The following is an 18,405-nucleotide window of genomic DNA, read 5'->3' as shown; positions in this document are numbered from 1 at the left end:
GCATTATATATAAGGGCCGTGCTCTGAAAAAAGGAAGTTTGATGTAAGTGCAAAAAGTGCCGTCCATTAGCCTTCGCAGTCCGCACTCTCCGCCGAAACTGAATTTTTGCCTATAGCCTTGGCGGACTGCACAGGCTAATCTGGGACGACACTTTACTCAAAAGCATTAAACCCCCTTTTTCAGAGCATGACTCGTATATATTTTCTTTGATGTATCGTAGTAATACATATGGAAATGGATACATAATTTATCTTGCATTTTTTGGTTTCAGTGACATCGAAAGTCTTACTGTACCATAAAGTTATGTCAATCAGCGTTAAACCATTGTTTGATTTGTAAATGAACAAGATCAACTATTCCTAGTTTATATCTTCTGAATCATAATTCCAGAAACCTCACCACGTCTGTACTTACCACTAGGCTTACTATGCGAATTCACAAGTGATAATTTCTTGAAGACATGTCTTGAAGCCAGTTTACAAGAAACTATGATGGTTATGCAATGACGCTTCTATAAATTCGAATACTAGATCACCAGTAGAACACTTTACGAGAAACCATCTCGACACAACCGCTTGCAGAATTTAATAATTCGTTGTTTGATACAATACAATTATAAAAACAATACTTGATGAAGAAGAAAATTTACAGAATAAATTACCTTTATAAAATAAAGCCTTACCATAAAAAAGACCGACATAACAGATTTTATTGGCAGTGATAAACGTCTGCCCTACAGAAAGTCAGAAGTTAGGGCGTCACATTTTTGACAAATATTGGTTAAAAATGCTTAATTATGTAAATGTAGTTTAAAATAAATCGATTTCGGTATTGATGGGCGTCAGTCAACAAAAATGTTTTGTTTTTTGGTTAATTTGTGGAATATGAGTTTTCTATATATTTGATGGCATCGTTGAATAGCAAACATGTTGTGTACTGTAACCCATTCATCTCTGTCTAAGACCGCAGCTGATCTCATATGTTCCGAAACAGCTCGCATGTCAAAGAGGATATAACACGTATGTTCTACGGTCCAACAAATGAGAAACAGATAACTTAAAAAACTATGTAGGGCAGGGTCAGCATGGGTACATGAAGCAATTATCGTTTCATATTTATTGCTTCAATTGCATGCGTTGTTTTGCATATACATTAAAGCTATGTATTCACCTTGACTTTAACACAATATTTTACTCTGTCGTCTTGAAATGCATTTGTTACATAATATTAGTATTGTAGGTCACGCAATCTTGTAAACTAAAAAGGGTTGAGCTTACCCCATTTATGCCTAGCGTCTAGAAAAAAGGCCTTGGCAAACAGCGTAGACCCAGATGAGACGCCGCATGAAACGGCGTCTCATCAGGGTCTGCGCTGTTTGCTTAAAGGAATTTCTGTAAGAAATGTTCTAAATATAGAAATAAATATACTAGACATCCCTAATTTTCTAAATACATTGATCCAATTTAGAAGGATGGGAGAGTCCACTAGGCATAAATAGGTTGCCCCCATCCCCCATCAAAAAAGAAATACCACATTGCCTGTAGCACCAACAACCAGTTAAAAGTATCTGTTATTAAGCTATTTTTATCTCATTTTTGCATTTTAAAATAGTTCAACGAAAAGAAAAGAACGAAATTTGAAAGTATTTAAGAAAATAATGCCCTCATGCAATATGTATGAATACAACTAAAATTACCATGGTTTACTTCCTAAACAAGGAATTCAAAATTATCATCTTTGAGACGCCACATAAGTATGGTTCATTCGGTGAAACTATAGAATTTAGTAAATCAATTATTGTGTAATGTTTAATAACCATTTTTTATGGCACAAAAAACGTAAACTGTATTAACTTTATTTACAAGTGTGAAATATACGTGTATATGTGTTCATTCTTCTATCGGTACTAGTAACAGTCATCTGACGAATTATTTTGGTACCATAATAGTTGAAATATTATTTGAGTCGAGTTCTGAGAAAACTGGACATAATGCATGTGCGTAAAGTGTCGTCCCAGATTAGCCTGTACAGTCCGCACAGGCAAATCAGGGACGAAACATTCCGCCTTGACTGGATTTTCGTGTAGAAGAGGCTTCCTTGAAACGAAAAATACCATAGAAGCGGAAAGTGTCGTCCCTGATTAGCTTGTGCGGACTGCACAGGCTAATCTTGGACAACACTTTACGTACAAGCATTATGCCCAGTTTTCTCAGAACGCGACTCATTTAATCATTTCGTAAATATATTGATGCAGCTGAATTGCTCATGTTCATCTAAAACAATATTAATCGCCTATGTATACTGTTTAAGTCTTTTAGTTGATACAAACGATCAAACAACTCTCTCCGAATAATACATACATATAATACTTGCAATTGATATGCATGCGTTTTATTTGACATTTATAGTTTAAGTTGGACTACTCTGTTTAAGAATGCTATTAACGCTACATAAAGTTGCAGTTTAAATTCTGTATGCATATACTTCAATAACATATATATGCTAGGATATCATACTATTTTGCTAGTTTCTTATTCAAATGGTACATTCGGCTCTCGCCTTTTAAATAAGGTATATCACGGTGTCAAGGGCTAATACTACAAACGGGCCAACTGAAATGGTTTTATAAGGATAATATCACATTAAGAATATGCTTAGTAGCTATAATCACTGTTCCATTTTGAACAGACACCAGACTATACATTGTTCCAAGAAATGTCTCTCTCTTGACGAGTCGCAGACTCTAACATCTTGCTGTAATCACTGGTTTTACAAAATGCACACGTGGAAGCAAACCTAGTTGTTATTTTTCCATCCCTCGCTGCGTGGGAAAATGCAAACGACGCTGCATTTGTTTTGATTGTAAGGTATATACTTGTACGTAGGAACACTATAAAGACATAGCAGAAAATAAAAAACAAAAACATTTCTCCAGGCTGCTTAAGGAAGGTCGAAGATAAAAAAAATACTCGTATGTAATAATAATGACCATTGTTTCTGGTTTGTCCATTTACGAATATTAGATTTAATAGGGACCTTTACCATCTGTAAAAAAAGATCTTATTCCGAAAAGTTTCTTAACTACAGGGCAGAAAAGCTCAGTTGGTACGACGCTGGAATAGAATTCCTAGGATTGCGGGTTTGGTACGGGTTCGATCCCTGTTCGGTCATATAATGTGTTTGAGGATTGGCCAATCGCCTTCCATACCTCTGATTCTGATTTTTGTTTATGGAATTAGTATGCCTACTTAGTATTGGTGACACGTCTAAACCAGAAACATATGCGAATGTGTAACCGACCGCATTGATGTACTTAACATCAGCGGGAAACTACGAATATCAATCTAAAATAAACAAAACCCTTGCGTTTGGAATATAATGAAATATACGGAAAAATCGTACCACATGGAATAAATCACGATCAGAACACGTAATGCTTACTGTTTCACGAATACGATTAAACACAGCGGTCTACTATATTAAATCGGGACATCGACCATGGACATAGAGGCAATTGAATTAAATCCGATGGATTGTTAATACCAGATAATCAGATAGTAAACTCTGAAGTTCGTTAATCAACTTACATGTTAGAGGAAAATGTTGCAGAACGTCCAAGTGTAGAGTGCCCACCACTGCGTCCCCTGCCAAAGACACGGGGCACGTTACATCACACAGCCGAGAACACAAGGACAGCGAGAAATTTTGTACCACATTGCCCGCCTTCATCGCGAATGGGTTGTTGTATGGAACCCTGTCAACTTAAATGATGTTTTTTAATTTAACTTATTAAAATTAATATTAATCCAATACTCTAACTTCTTTGTAACCAGATTAGAACTTCAGACACATGGTCCTGCTATTTTTAGTGTCGGATAAAGTCAGTTGCCTAATTCATTGCAATTTTCGGTTTGATGAATTGTTTCTCAACGCGTTGATTTCATTAACTTTTGATTTGTGCGTTCACGAAATGTTCAGGAAACAAAAATATCACCTAAATTTTCACCTTCCTTATCACCTTGATTTGAATGTTTTCTAAAAGAATAGTAATCTCACAATCAAAATTCATATTCGAGGGTTTAAAAAGTGCTAGTATAATACAGCAACCCTCATTTCATAATTGCTGTCCCAAACATCAACGTTCTGTTCATTACTGTTGTTGTCTCTTATTCGAATTACATGAGCGTTTTATTATTTTTCCATTATAATTTACACAGCCCGTATTTCCGTGCTTCCTAACGCATGATACACCACAACACTTTCTTTCGAACTGCAATAAATCAAGAAATGAGTTTTACAAAAGCTTCTCAGAAATGCGACGATGCACATTAAAAAGTTTTATCAATTTATATGCCAAAAAAAGGATACATATGCTTGGATCCGTCCTGAAATATAACTTTGTAATGTCTTTAGAACACAATAAACTTTAACCATATCAATCTGTTGAACCAGTCAACTTGCGAATATGTTTGCACTTGAGTGTAACAATTTGGTTATGAAAGCCCTTAACGAACTCTCACCTTTCTTCAGTCATTTAGCAGAGAACAGTTACCAAAAGCCAGTGTGAACGTTTGATGCAACATCTTCTTGTGATTAATGATGCTATTTTCATTGAGTGCGTCAACACAATGTATCTTCATTTATGTGAATATTTCTGTTGAGTAGATACGCTTCTTTAAAGTTAAAGAATAACAGATTAAAGTTAAATATGTTCACACAAGCAGTATTTGTTTTAATTGTACATGGTGCATCATATAACAGCAGGTACGAATTTGTCAAAAAAAAACCTAACACATTGTCAAAATGCTAATTCTTCGTTAATGTATTTACCATAAAATAGCATCAGAAACTAGCAAATATGTATTTCACATTATCCCAAACAACTATTGACACTTTCCAAATATCGTAATACCATTACTCCCGTGGAATCAATTGTTCCTGTGAAATGGATTTTCCTGACTTCAATTCGCCATTATATCCTTCAAGTGTTATCACAAAACGTAACCAATTGCATTTGTACGCCAGATTGTTTTAATTATATTGTTGTTAAAACAAACACGTGCTGAACAGAACTTGGCGTCTACTAAATTGGGGCTTCTGCCACTGAATAGGCATTCACTTTGAATTTAAACTTTCGAGATAAAATCAACCTCAACACTTGAATCTCAAAGTTCTGTGTTCATACTTCAAAGGCTCTTACATTAAAAACGCATTAAAACAATCGAGTAAACAGCTTCATTTCAGATGATATTTTTTCAATTAGAAGACATTAATCATAATAAAACAAATACACACAACGGAAGATTTCTGCTGACAAAACGAAATAAATAACTATGAATGCCTTTGTTCATTTAAAAAAATGTATTCATTCGGACACCTAAGTTACCAGTATAGCCTGTTCTTTAAAGTTAACGCTGTCTAGAAATTGTAGGAATCTGTTCGACTTCAACCCTCGGCATGCAAAACACATGCCCGAATAAATTATACTACTCAACTGGCAAACTAACTTGCACTTACTAACATACCCAAGCACTGTGTATTTGGGTTTTGTGGATTAGTTCAAATGATCAATGTAATGATAGAGAAATAAAATGTGAAACATATTGCTCAGTAAAGTACAGTTTTGTATATTACCTTATTAATGAGTGGCCAATGTTGTCTTTATACATGTATTGGAACATAACTTATTTCATATAAGGCGGTGGTATTAATTGTATGTACTTTATGGATTGAACCGCTCAATCGTACAAACTAATGCAGATTAAACAACATCAGCAGAACAAAAACGGAAGTTTGTGTCATGAATCGATTGTGTATACCGGTAAGCCCGCCAATAAGAACACACGCAACCAAAATGAGGAAACAAATAAAACGTCAGACATCGCTTAAACGAAGTTTTTAAACCGGTTCGAAGACTTGCTTTAACTAAGATGACACTTTTTTTCAGCCTTAATAATCTTGTAAAAGAGGCAACCTGCCCAAAATCCTGGTGGGTTCAATCTGAGCCCTCGAAATATTGTCATATATTGGTTAAACACGACTGAGGAAAATCCAAAGCCGCATGGATTATAGAGGTGAGGCATTTTAAAAGTAATTTGTTATTCTACGATCATAAGCATGTATGAGCAGTAATTGAACACTAACATTGTCTAATATTTATTTCCACTTTTTTATTCACTATGATAAAAGAGTACACGATATAACTTCCTTCCTAACATTAAAAAATACAAATCAAATAAAATCACCAAGGTAGTGCTTAGTCAGTCTTGCGAGAAAATATTGATTGACATGTCAGTACACATGTTTTAGCGTGGATCAAAACAAACTCCTGTAGTTGAACCCTACTTCAGTTTGCATTGATTCAAGCCAGTGTCAGACTTTCATGCATCGTTACCGTGATTGATTTACACTGACCAAACAAGAACAGGTGATAACTGTTATGGGATTTTTTTATTTTATTATTTCGTTATACCTGTAGATGTGAAATAAACCTAATTTATTTATTGCTTTCCGGATATTTATTGAGGCATATCAGTGAATTAATACTTTTTCAAACAGTGAACGACGTTTTACTGTGAAATGACTTCATTTTTATGACGTTACGACGGCAATATTTGAACAGAACCCACACACAAATATGTATTTGTAAACATTAAAACAGTAAAAAAAATGTATGATTTATTTGTGTGAATTAAAATCGATATTCCATCATATCCAACAAATAGTTTCAATGTTGAATGTTTTTAAATGTTGAGTAAAATTTATTTATATTTGTTATACTATAGTAAGCAAATCCTTACCTTCGAGTCAATCTTTTGTCATTATTAATTATTTATTTGAAAGTGTGATATATAAATGTTGTACATATATAAACCTTATAAATCGATAAGTTTTGCTCTTACAAATATCTACAGTGATTTTACCAAATAAAGTTGTGGGTTTATTTGAGTGTTGTCTGTATTACATATCTAAGCGGTTTTAATTACAAACAATGCCGTTAAAGCCAGATTTAAAAAAACTTAGTGCAACCAAATGTTGAGATACTGTGACAAGTTTAGTTTTGTCGTCTGGAATTCCCTCTACGTCACATAAACAGCTCTTATATTTGATAAAACGGACCAATTTTCCCCCTTTTGTCAAGCAATATGAAACTGCGAAGTATTAAAATCACATTATATTTCACTTTTTAACACAACGTACACAAATTATTACATAGCTTGTATTTGAGCCCCCCCCCCTGTCTCATAAATGAGACAATAACGTTGAACGATGAGCTCGCGTCAGGTTTGATTGTTAATAGTGCGAATGTTATTTTGACCACAAGGTATACATACGTAATTGTTTTGTACTGTGTGCCAATAGACGAGAAACAATAAACCAAATATGAATTAATACATATTTCCGATTATTGTATCATTACGTAATAGGTGAACGACTCCGGTCCACATCAATTTGAGCATACGCAAACACTACACGTATCATAAATCTATCATAGAATTATGAAATCGATTATTTCTATTATACGTGAATTTATATTTGAATAACATACTGTTTGTGTTCTTTTACACTGTTCTCTTTATTAAGAATTAATTAAATTGTATATTTTCATAAACTTCTTTAGTATATGCTATTTATTTCCAAAGGTTCTCTCTATGTAAGCAAAATATGGAGCAAAAGAGGTCTTTTAACAAGTAGAAATTGTATTAATGTACTAATAACTTCATTTTTAACAAATTATTGATAGTTTGGATTGCGATGCGATGATGTGAAACTCTATTTACGCTTCTGTCTTGTGTAAATTAATTTTGGCCTAGTATGAAGTATGGGATACAATTCAAACCGGATTACCGTAAACCTCAAATTTGTTTTTTAACATTGATTGCTCCATGGCATTGACCACATAACTATTACGGTATGGGTGTTTTCTTTCGTTTTATTTTCAATGTTGTTCATTATGTTAATACACCATGTGAGTTATTTATTCTGGTCTAAGAGGTTAGATAATGTTTTAAGCTTAATTCATTTTTGTTTGTGTTCGTTGTGTGCTTTTATGCTTTATTAAATTGTTGATAAGTTGCCATGTAGAAATACCATTGTATGGAAAAAATATTTTTGTGTATTCTACGCGTATATTTGCTCTAGATATCTTTAGGTGAAATTTTGTTTATTTTGGCAGCAGTTTTATTTATCTTCCATTAAATGTCGGTAAATTTATCTCACATTAAATTAGACTGGAATGTTTTGTATCGAATCCCCAATTTTCCACTGAAAGACAGAACTACATTTGTGATATGAGTATGAATAGCTACATGCTTTATGTAAAAAACATTCAAGGTAAATATTAACCAAGTCAGTTATGTAGAAGAAATTAAATTTTAATGTATAAATGTGTAGTTGTTTTGTACGTGGTAGTTTGGCAAACTCGCACTTAAAGGTTGATTAATTAAAACCTATTGTTTCGTTGCGTGCTGTTTTAACGGTTGACGGGTATATCTTTGTTCTGTCTGCCAAAAGATGGCTGTTGTGGGCAGATAAAGTTGTTATCAGGCTCATGCTACTACTATATAATAAATAATGTTAATAACCAAACAGACATATGGGAACACATTAATTACACACATACATACATTATTTTCTTATGTGTAACAATACAGTGAACATGTAACTGTATACATTGAGGTATCCTTTTTCCTTTCAGTTTAAATATATCAAATGTGTTATTGGCTTTGAAGAATTTATCAGACAAACAGTGTGGGGCTTGTAAATCAATTAATCATAGTTTATATCTTCTGATTTGCCATCCCATGTACTTGAAAATCCATAAACCACACCGCTACCGTAAATACCACTGGGTTTATCTGGCGAATATATGGGATTTCTTGAGTTTACCGCTCTTTTAACCCAGAGCAAAGGCGGCATGCTATGTGAGAGATGCAAGTTATAAATTGACAAATATGTTTGTACACCAACGTATTGAAAAGTGTTGGTAATGGTAAGTTATATAAAGCAATATATACAAGTTTAATGGAAAATACGACAAAAGCTAACACAATATGACTCTTTGATATTGAAAGTGATATCACCAATTCGTTAATCCAAGGCATCAACAAACAAATCGCAGGTTCTTTGAAATTTTAATGAAAACAACTGCTTTTTGTAAAGGTTACCCAGAGGTCGAGCCTAGAAGTTCGAGCGTTGAGTCGTGTGCAAATAATTGGCATCTGCCCATTACATTTTGTTGAGTAAAACAAATCGATCTATGTTCTATATATGCTCAAACAAGCCAACAGACAGACAAACATGACGTTACCCCAATCTTGAACAGTTCATAAATCTATACGACTTCTGATGGCTTTCTGTTTGACAAGTCTGACGACAGCATCAACACTGAGTTTCAACTACTTAAACAATCTAACAATCTAATTGGCCACAGTGATAGTCAAAACGACAACATTATTTGTAGGAAAGTAACGCTCAACTCAAATATATACGCATTGATTTGCTTTTTATTAAATGAGTAATTAACTGCATTATACAAACATACCGTAAGTTCATAGTAAATTCGGTTACCTTAGTTATTCACCGAAACCCATTTTCTAAATTGTTTTAAAACAAAAAACAATAACAACAACGACATAGCGGTTGAAATGAATGCAACTGATTCAGAGTCGTAGCTTATGTCATCTTGCAGAAAACACAAGATTTACTAACCGCAGATATTAAACAACCCGAACACATTAATTTTTTTCTACCTCTCACTGCGTGTGAAAAAAACACAAGCTTGCAATCGTTCATTTAAGGGCACTGCATAGACGAAGGTATTCACATGTTTGAAACCATTGCACCATATAATAATATAAGTTCATGCCATTGTTGTTAATTGCTTAAGTATTAATTAAATTATTATTATGTTTAAGATATAATTGGTGTTCAGACATAATTAATACTAATATTTCTGCATCGTATTGTTCAATGACAAATATTTGAAGAAAAAAAAACGATTTTTTATTTACCAACTGCCTATGGGGCAAAAAGAAGTTATATGATGGATACTAATTTGCTGTTGCTGTTGCAGAACGTCTTCTGCCAGGCATATGGGGCACCTTACACCCATCAAACTTGTTCACAAGGACATCGAGAAATCCTTTGCCACATTTCCCGCCTTCATATAGTGTCAGGAATAAGCTTGAACACAGCGGTTTACGATACTAAATCGGGACATCGACCACAGACATGAAAACAATTGAATTACATCCGACGGATTGTTATTACCAGATCCATTGTGCATGATCACTAGACTTTGTTGGGTTTTCCCCACTAAACGTTATTGGATGTAACACACCGGTAAGTGCTGCTTTTTTCAAAAAAACTTTTTAAAACATTTTTTCAAGAATTTCAACTTTTGCATAAACGACAGCTTGTTATGGTGCTTATGGCAATGTGAAACACATCAGAAATACTTTATTTAATAAGCTTGTGTTCTTGCTCAAAATTACATGTATACTGCACACCTATGCGTCACGCAAGGTGAAATGTTGTCGCCGATTTCAGACGTATTCAATGATTTATTCTAATACCTCAAGATATCGGCACAGACTGCAAGAAAAACAGGCTTTTATGCAATAAAGATTTGTTTTGCAAATATATTCCAATAACTTAAGATATTTGCAAAATAAAAGTTCGTAACGGTTTCTTTACATTCTGTCTAGTCCATGTGTAACCCCATGAAAACCCCGTTGATTCTGTACCCTGGATAATCAGATAACCAACTGTGAAGCTAGTTACCCAACTTACATGTTAGAGGAAAGTGTTGCAGAACGTTCAAGTGTAGAGTGCCCACCACTGCGTCTCCTGCCAAATACACGGGGCACGTTACATCACACAGCCGAGAACGCAAGGACAGCGCGAAATCCTGTACCACATTTCCCGATTTCATAGTCGTGCGATTATAAGAGGAAAAGGTCAATGGCGAAAATTCTACTTTTTGCAAACGCAATAATTTAACATTGCTGTAAATTTAAATTACACTATATCGTTTCGGCAGATAGCAACAACCAATGATTACTTCAACAGTTTTTTAAATTGGGTTTTCATAAAATGCCCTTCACACAGGCCGCATAACGACCGATACAGACATACATAGATCCAGGAATTGTCACTTCACGAACAATCCATATTCAAGACGGTCCTCAGAAAGGCGATGCAAATGAAGTATCAGCGATGTATATTATACATGTTTATAATTGGCATGTCGAAAATTAATGCGCATAACGCCAATAGAATACTGGGTAGGTATGATATGCCTCTCTTACTTCGTTATCTCCAGCCCCAGCTTGCACGTACACATATTTTTCCACTTAAGTCTTGTGTAAAAAATGTTTTAGTCTGACAAAATGTCTTACAAGCCATTTACTACGAGTATTTCTCATTTGTCATTTGCAGTGAAGAGTATCAAAGGTTGTCTAGTAGTGTGAAGAAACTCGATGATCTATTCTTATCTATTATATTTCTATTGCGTCAAATGTGCAGAGAGTCCTTGCTTAAAACAAAACATATTTACATATAGATATTTGGAACATGTATGCATTAACTACATTGTCTATCGCTCGAAAGCCTGAAGAAAATGCGTTATTATGTCTTCAAAATTTCGGCACGTTATTAACTACTCGTTGACACTATCAACATATCACCATAACATAACTGCAATGAATTGCATCGTTTAGTGCAACTGTATTTTCGAGGCTTTTATATCTTATTATATCCTTCAAGTTTAATCACGGAAAATAATCAATGCCATTTGCATGCCAGATATTTTGAATTACATTTCCCTTCTCAATACACAATTCAAGAAATGTTCTTGGCATTCATTGACTTGGGATTGTCTAACAAGAAATGAAAATCCCTTTGGTCTTCAAACTTAAAAAAATAAAAGTAGTACCACCGTTTAATCCAACTGTAGTGTGATCGTATATCTAAGACCCACTCCTTTAAATCTAATAAAAACGGCCAAAGCTTCACGTGAATTTCAGATTATGGATAATAAGAACCAAACACATTATTCCATAAGGGTACTGGCAAAAGTTCCAAATATAACTTGACATTTTCATATTTATAACACAAATATGTGTTATCCAGCAAAGTATATTTTATCCAGCATATGTTCGGACAGTTAATTCATCAACAGAACATCTATTTCGTAGCCTATGTACCCAGCTATAATGAACACTGTGAACTTTTTTTGAGTTCAACGGTCTCCATAAAACACATGCCCGATTAATTTATACAACTCAACTGGCACATGTTCAACTAACAGATACGTAATTGAAATCCCTTCCTATTACTTAGTACACTTTGGTCTTTTGGGATTATATTTTGGGATTATATTTTTGATCAACATAGTGAACGAGAAATAAAATATGAAACACATTCAAATATAAGGTAACAACATATGATTTTGATTTCAGTTTTTTAAATTATAATAATATTTAAAGGAGCAGAAAATCCGACGGGCATCTCTGTTCTATTTGTCATGACCTAAAGAACAGGTCTTTATAAAACTAATTACAAATCTTTGACAATTTTTTTATGTAAAATTAACCTATACTATCGATTATACAAGATAACGCAGCTCCTATAGCACGAGCAGGACATAAACAGAATGTTTCACTTTTTAGTGAGCAAACAACTTTCTTTAAACACATCGCACTCCATGATCCAAATAAAGCCAATATTACAATGCCAATTTATCTACGCTTAACATATTAAAAGACTTGAAACTTATTTGAAGTGGCACTGAACCAAGTTAAAAACGTTGACGTTGGTCAGAATTAATCACATTGCACGAATGTTTAAAAAAACCAAGCCGCAGATAAAATTACAACGATTAATTCATCGTATTACAACTTATTTGAATATAATGCTTATAGCATTTCTTTTTTATTTAAAGAAACATATTCTTAAAGGGATTGTTAATATTCTTATAAATACCACATTATATCGGTCTTTGATTAAAATACTTGAAATTAAAATAAATTTCTATATTATAGACTTTACGTTAAAGGGTGTTTCAATACTTTACAGAACATACCTGGTAAAAGAAAGATAACAAGCTTTCTTTCGTCCGTAGAATCTGTAGAGATTCAAGGCAGATCATTCATTCTCATACATCATTAGCTTGATTGATGAACACGAGGCTAAACAAAAAGCATAGGTGGAAACGGTTAATAAATATGTTCTGTTGTTAATATGTTCATGTTGATTTTTTACGTTAATGAAGATGCATATAAAACGCGAATTTTGTTATCAGTATAGAGACAGTGCAGAAATAATTCGTTTAACAAGTCATGTCTTGGCTTAATTAATACTTGTTATTATAGAATTATAACGGATACATTTGAAAGTGACTAAGATGAGATATAACAAATGTTCGCACATACATATATACTGATATATGTTGTTATAATGCTACATACTGTAACAACTAAATCTCGTTTACGAGGTTACCTAAATGCTATGAGTGATGACAACATTGAAGGTGGGGGTACTATTCGACATAATGAGCTACACATCCATTGAACACCAAGCTCATTAAAGGTTTTCAATTATTGACATTGCGCGTTCTGGGACAATGACGCATTGCTTGTCTTTACACAGATCGAAACGGCGGTATTACCATCAAAAACATTTCGAAATACATGTATACAGGATATTTTTCATCTTTAAATCTGGCCCCATCTACTTTGAAAACGAAACCATTACTTCAATAAGTAATAGTTATGTATGCTTCACGCAATACAAATACAAGAGCACCGCATAACGGGTGCCACGCTCGGCTACGGGTGCAGTTTTGAATAAATGAAAGCTTGTCAGATTTTTGTTTAGAGGTCACAGTGACCTTGACCTTTGACCTAGTGTCCCCTAGTGTGGCGTGTAGAACTCATCAAGGTGCATCTACATATGAAGTTTCAAAGTTGTAGGTGGAAGCACTTTGATTTAAGAGCCAATGTAAAGGTTTTAGCACGACGCGGACAGCGGACGGCGGACGTCAGACGGCGGACGTCGGACGGCGGACGACGAGCTGGCTATAACAATACCTCGGGTTTTCTCCGAAAACGCCGAGCTAAAAATAGGAATGGCATAGCTCTTGTAGTTTTTGCAGCTTAATATTGTTAATTCATAGTGGTTTGATACGGATATAGACGAAAGTTGTTTTAAGGCACGTTTATGAATCGGCTATTGTTGTTATTTGTATAATCATGAGCACCTTTCAGTCAGCTTTATGGTTGTTCCAGTACGGACAAAGTTTGAAGCAGTCAGTAGTGTGATTATATAAATCTTACTATCATGACATTATTATGTTATCCGCCTTATAAGTACACATGCACAGTTAATAGTTCGCGAAGAATCCTTGAAATCCAAGTATGTTAAAAAATGTCCAATTTAGAGTCCAGGGGGCCGTTTCATAAACGATCGTACGACAATTTTAACTTACCAGAGAAATTTGTAATTGTAATCTTTATAAGTACAGGAACTAGTTCTCCAAGCTCATCAAATATATACGGCGCTTGAGGTGCCAATACAATTAATTAAGTACTGACAATTTATAATAATATGATATGGACTTTGGCAATTATGCATCTTCGAAAAACGTATCGTATCGTAAATGTGTACTACGACGCTTATTGAAACGGTCCCCGGGAAACATGTAGCTAGGGTTTCTGAGAACATACACTGAGCTTAGTCAACAATGACACATACACATTTCGTGCTATTTTGTATTTTTGGAGACCACACGCTGAACACAATGAACACAATTAATCATCACATCTTACGAGATGCATGATTAGAAAAATCGACTTATGGCACAATACGTTTGATTGATTGTTTTTAGACACATATATTACCAAGTAAATTAAAACAAATAAAAAATACAAACAATATTTTTTACTGCAAAATTTGTATTTAAGATTCTCATGTAAAATTTAATTGGAAGAAATAATTCGTTAGTCACATTGTTGGCATTTTTCAACAATGTTCAGCTGTTTGCCTCAAAGAATCACAATGCAAAGTATCCACTCTCAGACCACAGTGGTTTGACAAAGAATGCCGCGATTATAAACGGGTAAAACTATCGTGTTTACATAATTTCCGAGTTAACTCTTCGGAAACTAATATGAATAACTACCTTCAGGCGAAAAAAGAATTCAAAGATTGTTGTAACCGTAAAAAACAACTTTTTTATAATATCAAGCTTGATGACTTATGTTCAAATATAAATAACCCCAAATCCTTTTGGAAGAAACTTAAGAACCGCTCCGAAACAAATAATACCGAAAACGTAATTAGCACAGACGACTGGAAATTGCATTTTGAAACACTATTTACGGCGAATGCGAACAATGGCACTATACCGCCTGACCAAAACATAACAAATAACTTGTCTGAAGTGGAAGAAGAACTTTTCAATAGTGAAATTACCGATGAAGAAATTTTATTAAGTATACGAGCTCTTAATGAATCCAAGAGCCGCGGTCAGGATGAAATTCCCCCTGCATTCTTTAAATATTCGCATACATTTATTTTACCAATATTAGTTTATTTAACCGAATATTTAATACAGGCTATTTTCCATCGGACTGGAGCTCCGCTATAATAGTGCCAATACATAAAAAGGGTGATATTAACTCTCCTCAAAACTATCGAGGCATATCATTGTTAGATATATTTGGTTAATTATTTACTAGTGTGATTAATAGACGGCTATCGTTCTATGCTAACGCGTTCGCTTCAATACACGAAAGTCAATCCGGATTCCGAGCTGGTTATTCGACAATTAGATAACGCCTTTGTACTGCAAACTCTCATTTCCAAAATATTGTCCAAAAACGTGGAAAGTTTTACGTAGGTTTTATTGATTTTAAGACTGCATATGACTCAGTAGATCGTAGTATTCTATGGCAGATTTTACAAGAAGCTAACATAAAAGGTAAACTTTAAAACATACTAAAGGCTATGTATGAAAACGTCAAGTCTCGCGTCCGATGCAGTAACGGGTACACTGACTATATTGATTGCAAAATCGGTCTAAAACAAGGGTGTTTGTTCCCAATCCAATTATTTTCCTTTTTCATAAACGAATTAGTACAATAATTATTAAATAACGGTGTGAGAGGGATACAAATTTCACCAAATGATGCTGAAATGTTACTGCATATGTTCGCAGATGATGTTGCTCTTCTAGCTGATACGGTTTTGGGTTTACAGCGCCAACTCGATTCATTGCAACAATTCTGTACGAGAACAGGATTACATGTTAACCCACAAACAATAAAGATAATGGTCTTCAGAAAGGGGGGGGGTAAACCAGCTATGAATAAACGCTGGAGTTATGCGGGTACTTTAATTGACGTTGTTCAGTCCTTTACCTACGTTGGTGCCTGCTTCTTTCCTTCTCTTTCGCTAAGTAAAATGGCTAGCGAAAATGCAATTTAGGGGAAGCGTGCCTTGAATGGCATATTGTCGTCATTGTATAAATATGGTCAACTATCTAATTCGGTCTTCTTTAAACTGTTTGACAGTAAAATAAGTCCTGTTTTATTACAAGGAAGTGAAATTTGGGGTTTTAAAGAAATTCAATGTATCGAATCGGTCCATCGACATGCCTGCAAAAGGTACCTTTGTGTTGGTGAAAAAACAGCATATATCACGAGCCTCGGAGACTGTGGTCGCTACCCTATTGTAATAACTTCACAAAATCGATGCCTAAAATACTGGTTTCTTATTGAACACAAACTTAAATCTCTACTTTATTTGGGCCAATGAAATTAAGAACTAGCACAAATGGATTTCATTACATATGGATGAACCAGCATGTCCCAAACCAACAAAAATTTATAAATGAATTTAAAGAAAGGGCTAAGTCTCAATACTTACAGAACTGGTGGAGTATAGTAAATACATCTCCCAAACTTGAATTATATAAACATATTAAGTCACAATACGAACACGAAGCATACTCAGACATCCTATATGTGCGCAAATTTAGGCGCAGTTTTGCCCAACTTCGTTCCGGAACCTTTCCGATAGAAATCGAAACAGGCAGATATCGCGGTATAACAAGAGAACAGCGACTTTGTCCAATTTGCAATACTTGTGAAAAAGAAAACGAATTACATTTCCTATTCAAGTGCCCTGTATTACAGGATATACGGAAAACATATATACAACGTAAATTTTTCATAAACCCAAAAATACATAACTTGTTTATAATGTTGTCAAGCAAAAATGAACATACAATTAAACAAACTGCTTATTACATTGTTAAAGCACTTGAAACGCGATTATTTAATTCTTGATCTTCAATATAGCCTAATTTAGAGGTTTGCCACAGGACTAAGCTATATTTTCAAATGAATGTCAAAGTGTTATTAATCTTAAAATGTAGTCTCTTACCGGGAAAGTCCTATATTTCGTTTCGATAGGCTTACTACTCGGCATACAATTTCTGTCAATTTACGGTAGGCCCTACCTATATTACATAATTTCAGCTATTACTACTTGTACGCATCCTATAGAATAGCTTCTAGATCTTTGTAGGATATATGCAGGGTTTATACAGTTATATATCGTATATATACTCAATAACATTTGTATGTGTATGTATGCATATAAATGAATATAATTATATACATGTGTGAATGTGCGTACGTGCGTGCATGCGCGTGTTTCGGATGAAATATGTGAATCTTTTTGTTCTACTACATGTAATTACTGTATAATGTTTTAGCATGCTATTGTTAAGCATTGTTTACCACTCGACTTTACGTTTAAATACTATGCCAACCATTTGTGCACACACCATTGTCTTGCATGAATTGTAATATATATGTGTATGTGTCAGGGGCCGGAGGCCTATATCACAAATAAACAGATTTAGATTCAATTCTACCGTCAAAGCAGACTCAGTGTCCAACAACTCTATGTTATTTTTTATTACACAAACTATTGATGACAAAGGCATGCCTCTAATTCGTAAATGATCTATTATGTTTATGACCTTACTTATTCAATACACCGTCTAAAAAGTTTTCACATGTTGGAATGTTATTTTTAATTCGTTTATAGCGTACGTCGTTTCAGAACGGGTAATCAAGTTTTGCAAGTTCCACCTGAATAACAAATTCTGACTTCTCTGCTCGTTTCAGAGCAATCCTTAAAACAATCCAGATAAACCTGTTCATTGCAATGTGCAGTGCAACACTAAATCTATGTGATGAATTAGACAGATACTCTTCTTTAAATCCTCGCTATCACGTGGCAACAATATACTAAACTGGCGCGTATGTCAAAACTAGACATTAACTGCAAATGTTTTATTTCATTTAAACGTCTTTATGTTGAAAATG

At 34.3% G+C, this 18,405-nt stretch overlaps 1 protein-coding gene across 5 annotated transcripts in view; it reads right to left on the bottom strand.

The window, feature by feature from the left end:
- LOC127879903 (arrestin domain-containing protein 3-like) overlaps positions 1–18,405 on the bottom strand; it is a 35,549-nt gene that overhangs the window by 9,593 nt on the left and 7,551 nt on the right. The window contains exons 1-2 of one of the 5 annotated variants that reach the window (XM_052427007.1): positions 4,522–4,994; positions 3,589–4,271 (exon numbers count right to left, since the gene is read on the bottom strand). The exons of 1 other annotated variant lie outside the window; for it this stretch is intronic. In XM_052427007.1, coding sequence (XP_052282967.1) covers positions 3,589–3,730 — 142 coding nt within the window. In that variant the 5' untranslated portion in view covers positions 3,731–4,271; positions 4,522–4,994. Of the gene's footprint in view, positions 1–3,588; positions 4,461–4,521; positions 4,995–10,795; positions 11,251–18,405 lie in introns of those variants that run through there. 3 more of the 5 variants (XM_052427008.1, XM_052427009.1, XM_052427006.1) reach the window with 3 other exon arrangements.

This window comes from Dreissena polymorpha, chromosome 4, assembly GCF_020536995.1.
Source record: "Dreissena polymorpha isolate Duluth1 chromosome 4, UMN_Dpol_1.0, whole genome shotgun sequence".
Classification (NCBI taxonomy): Eukaryota; Metazoa; Mollusca; class Bivalvia; order Myida; family Dreissenidae; genus Dreissena; species Dreissena polymorpha.
This window is presented reverse-complemented; position numbering and strand designations above follow the sequence as displayed.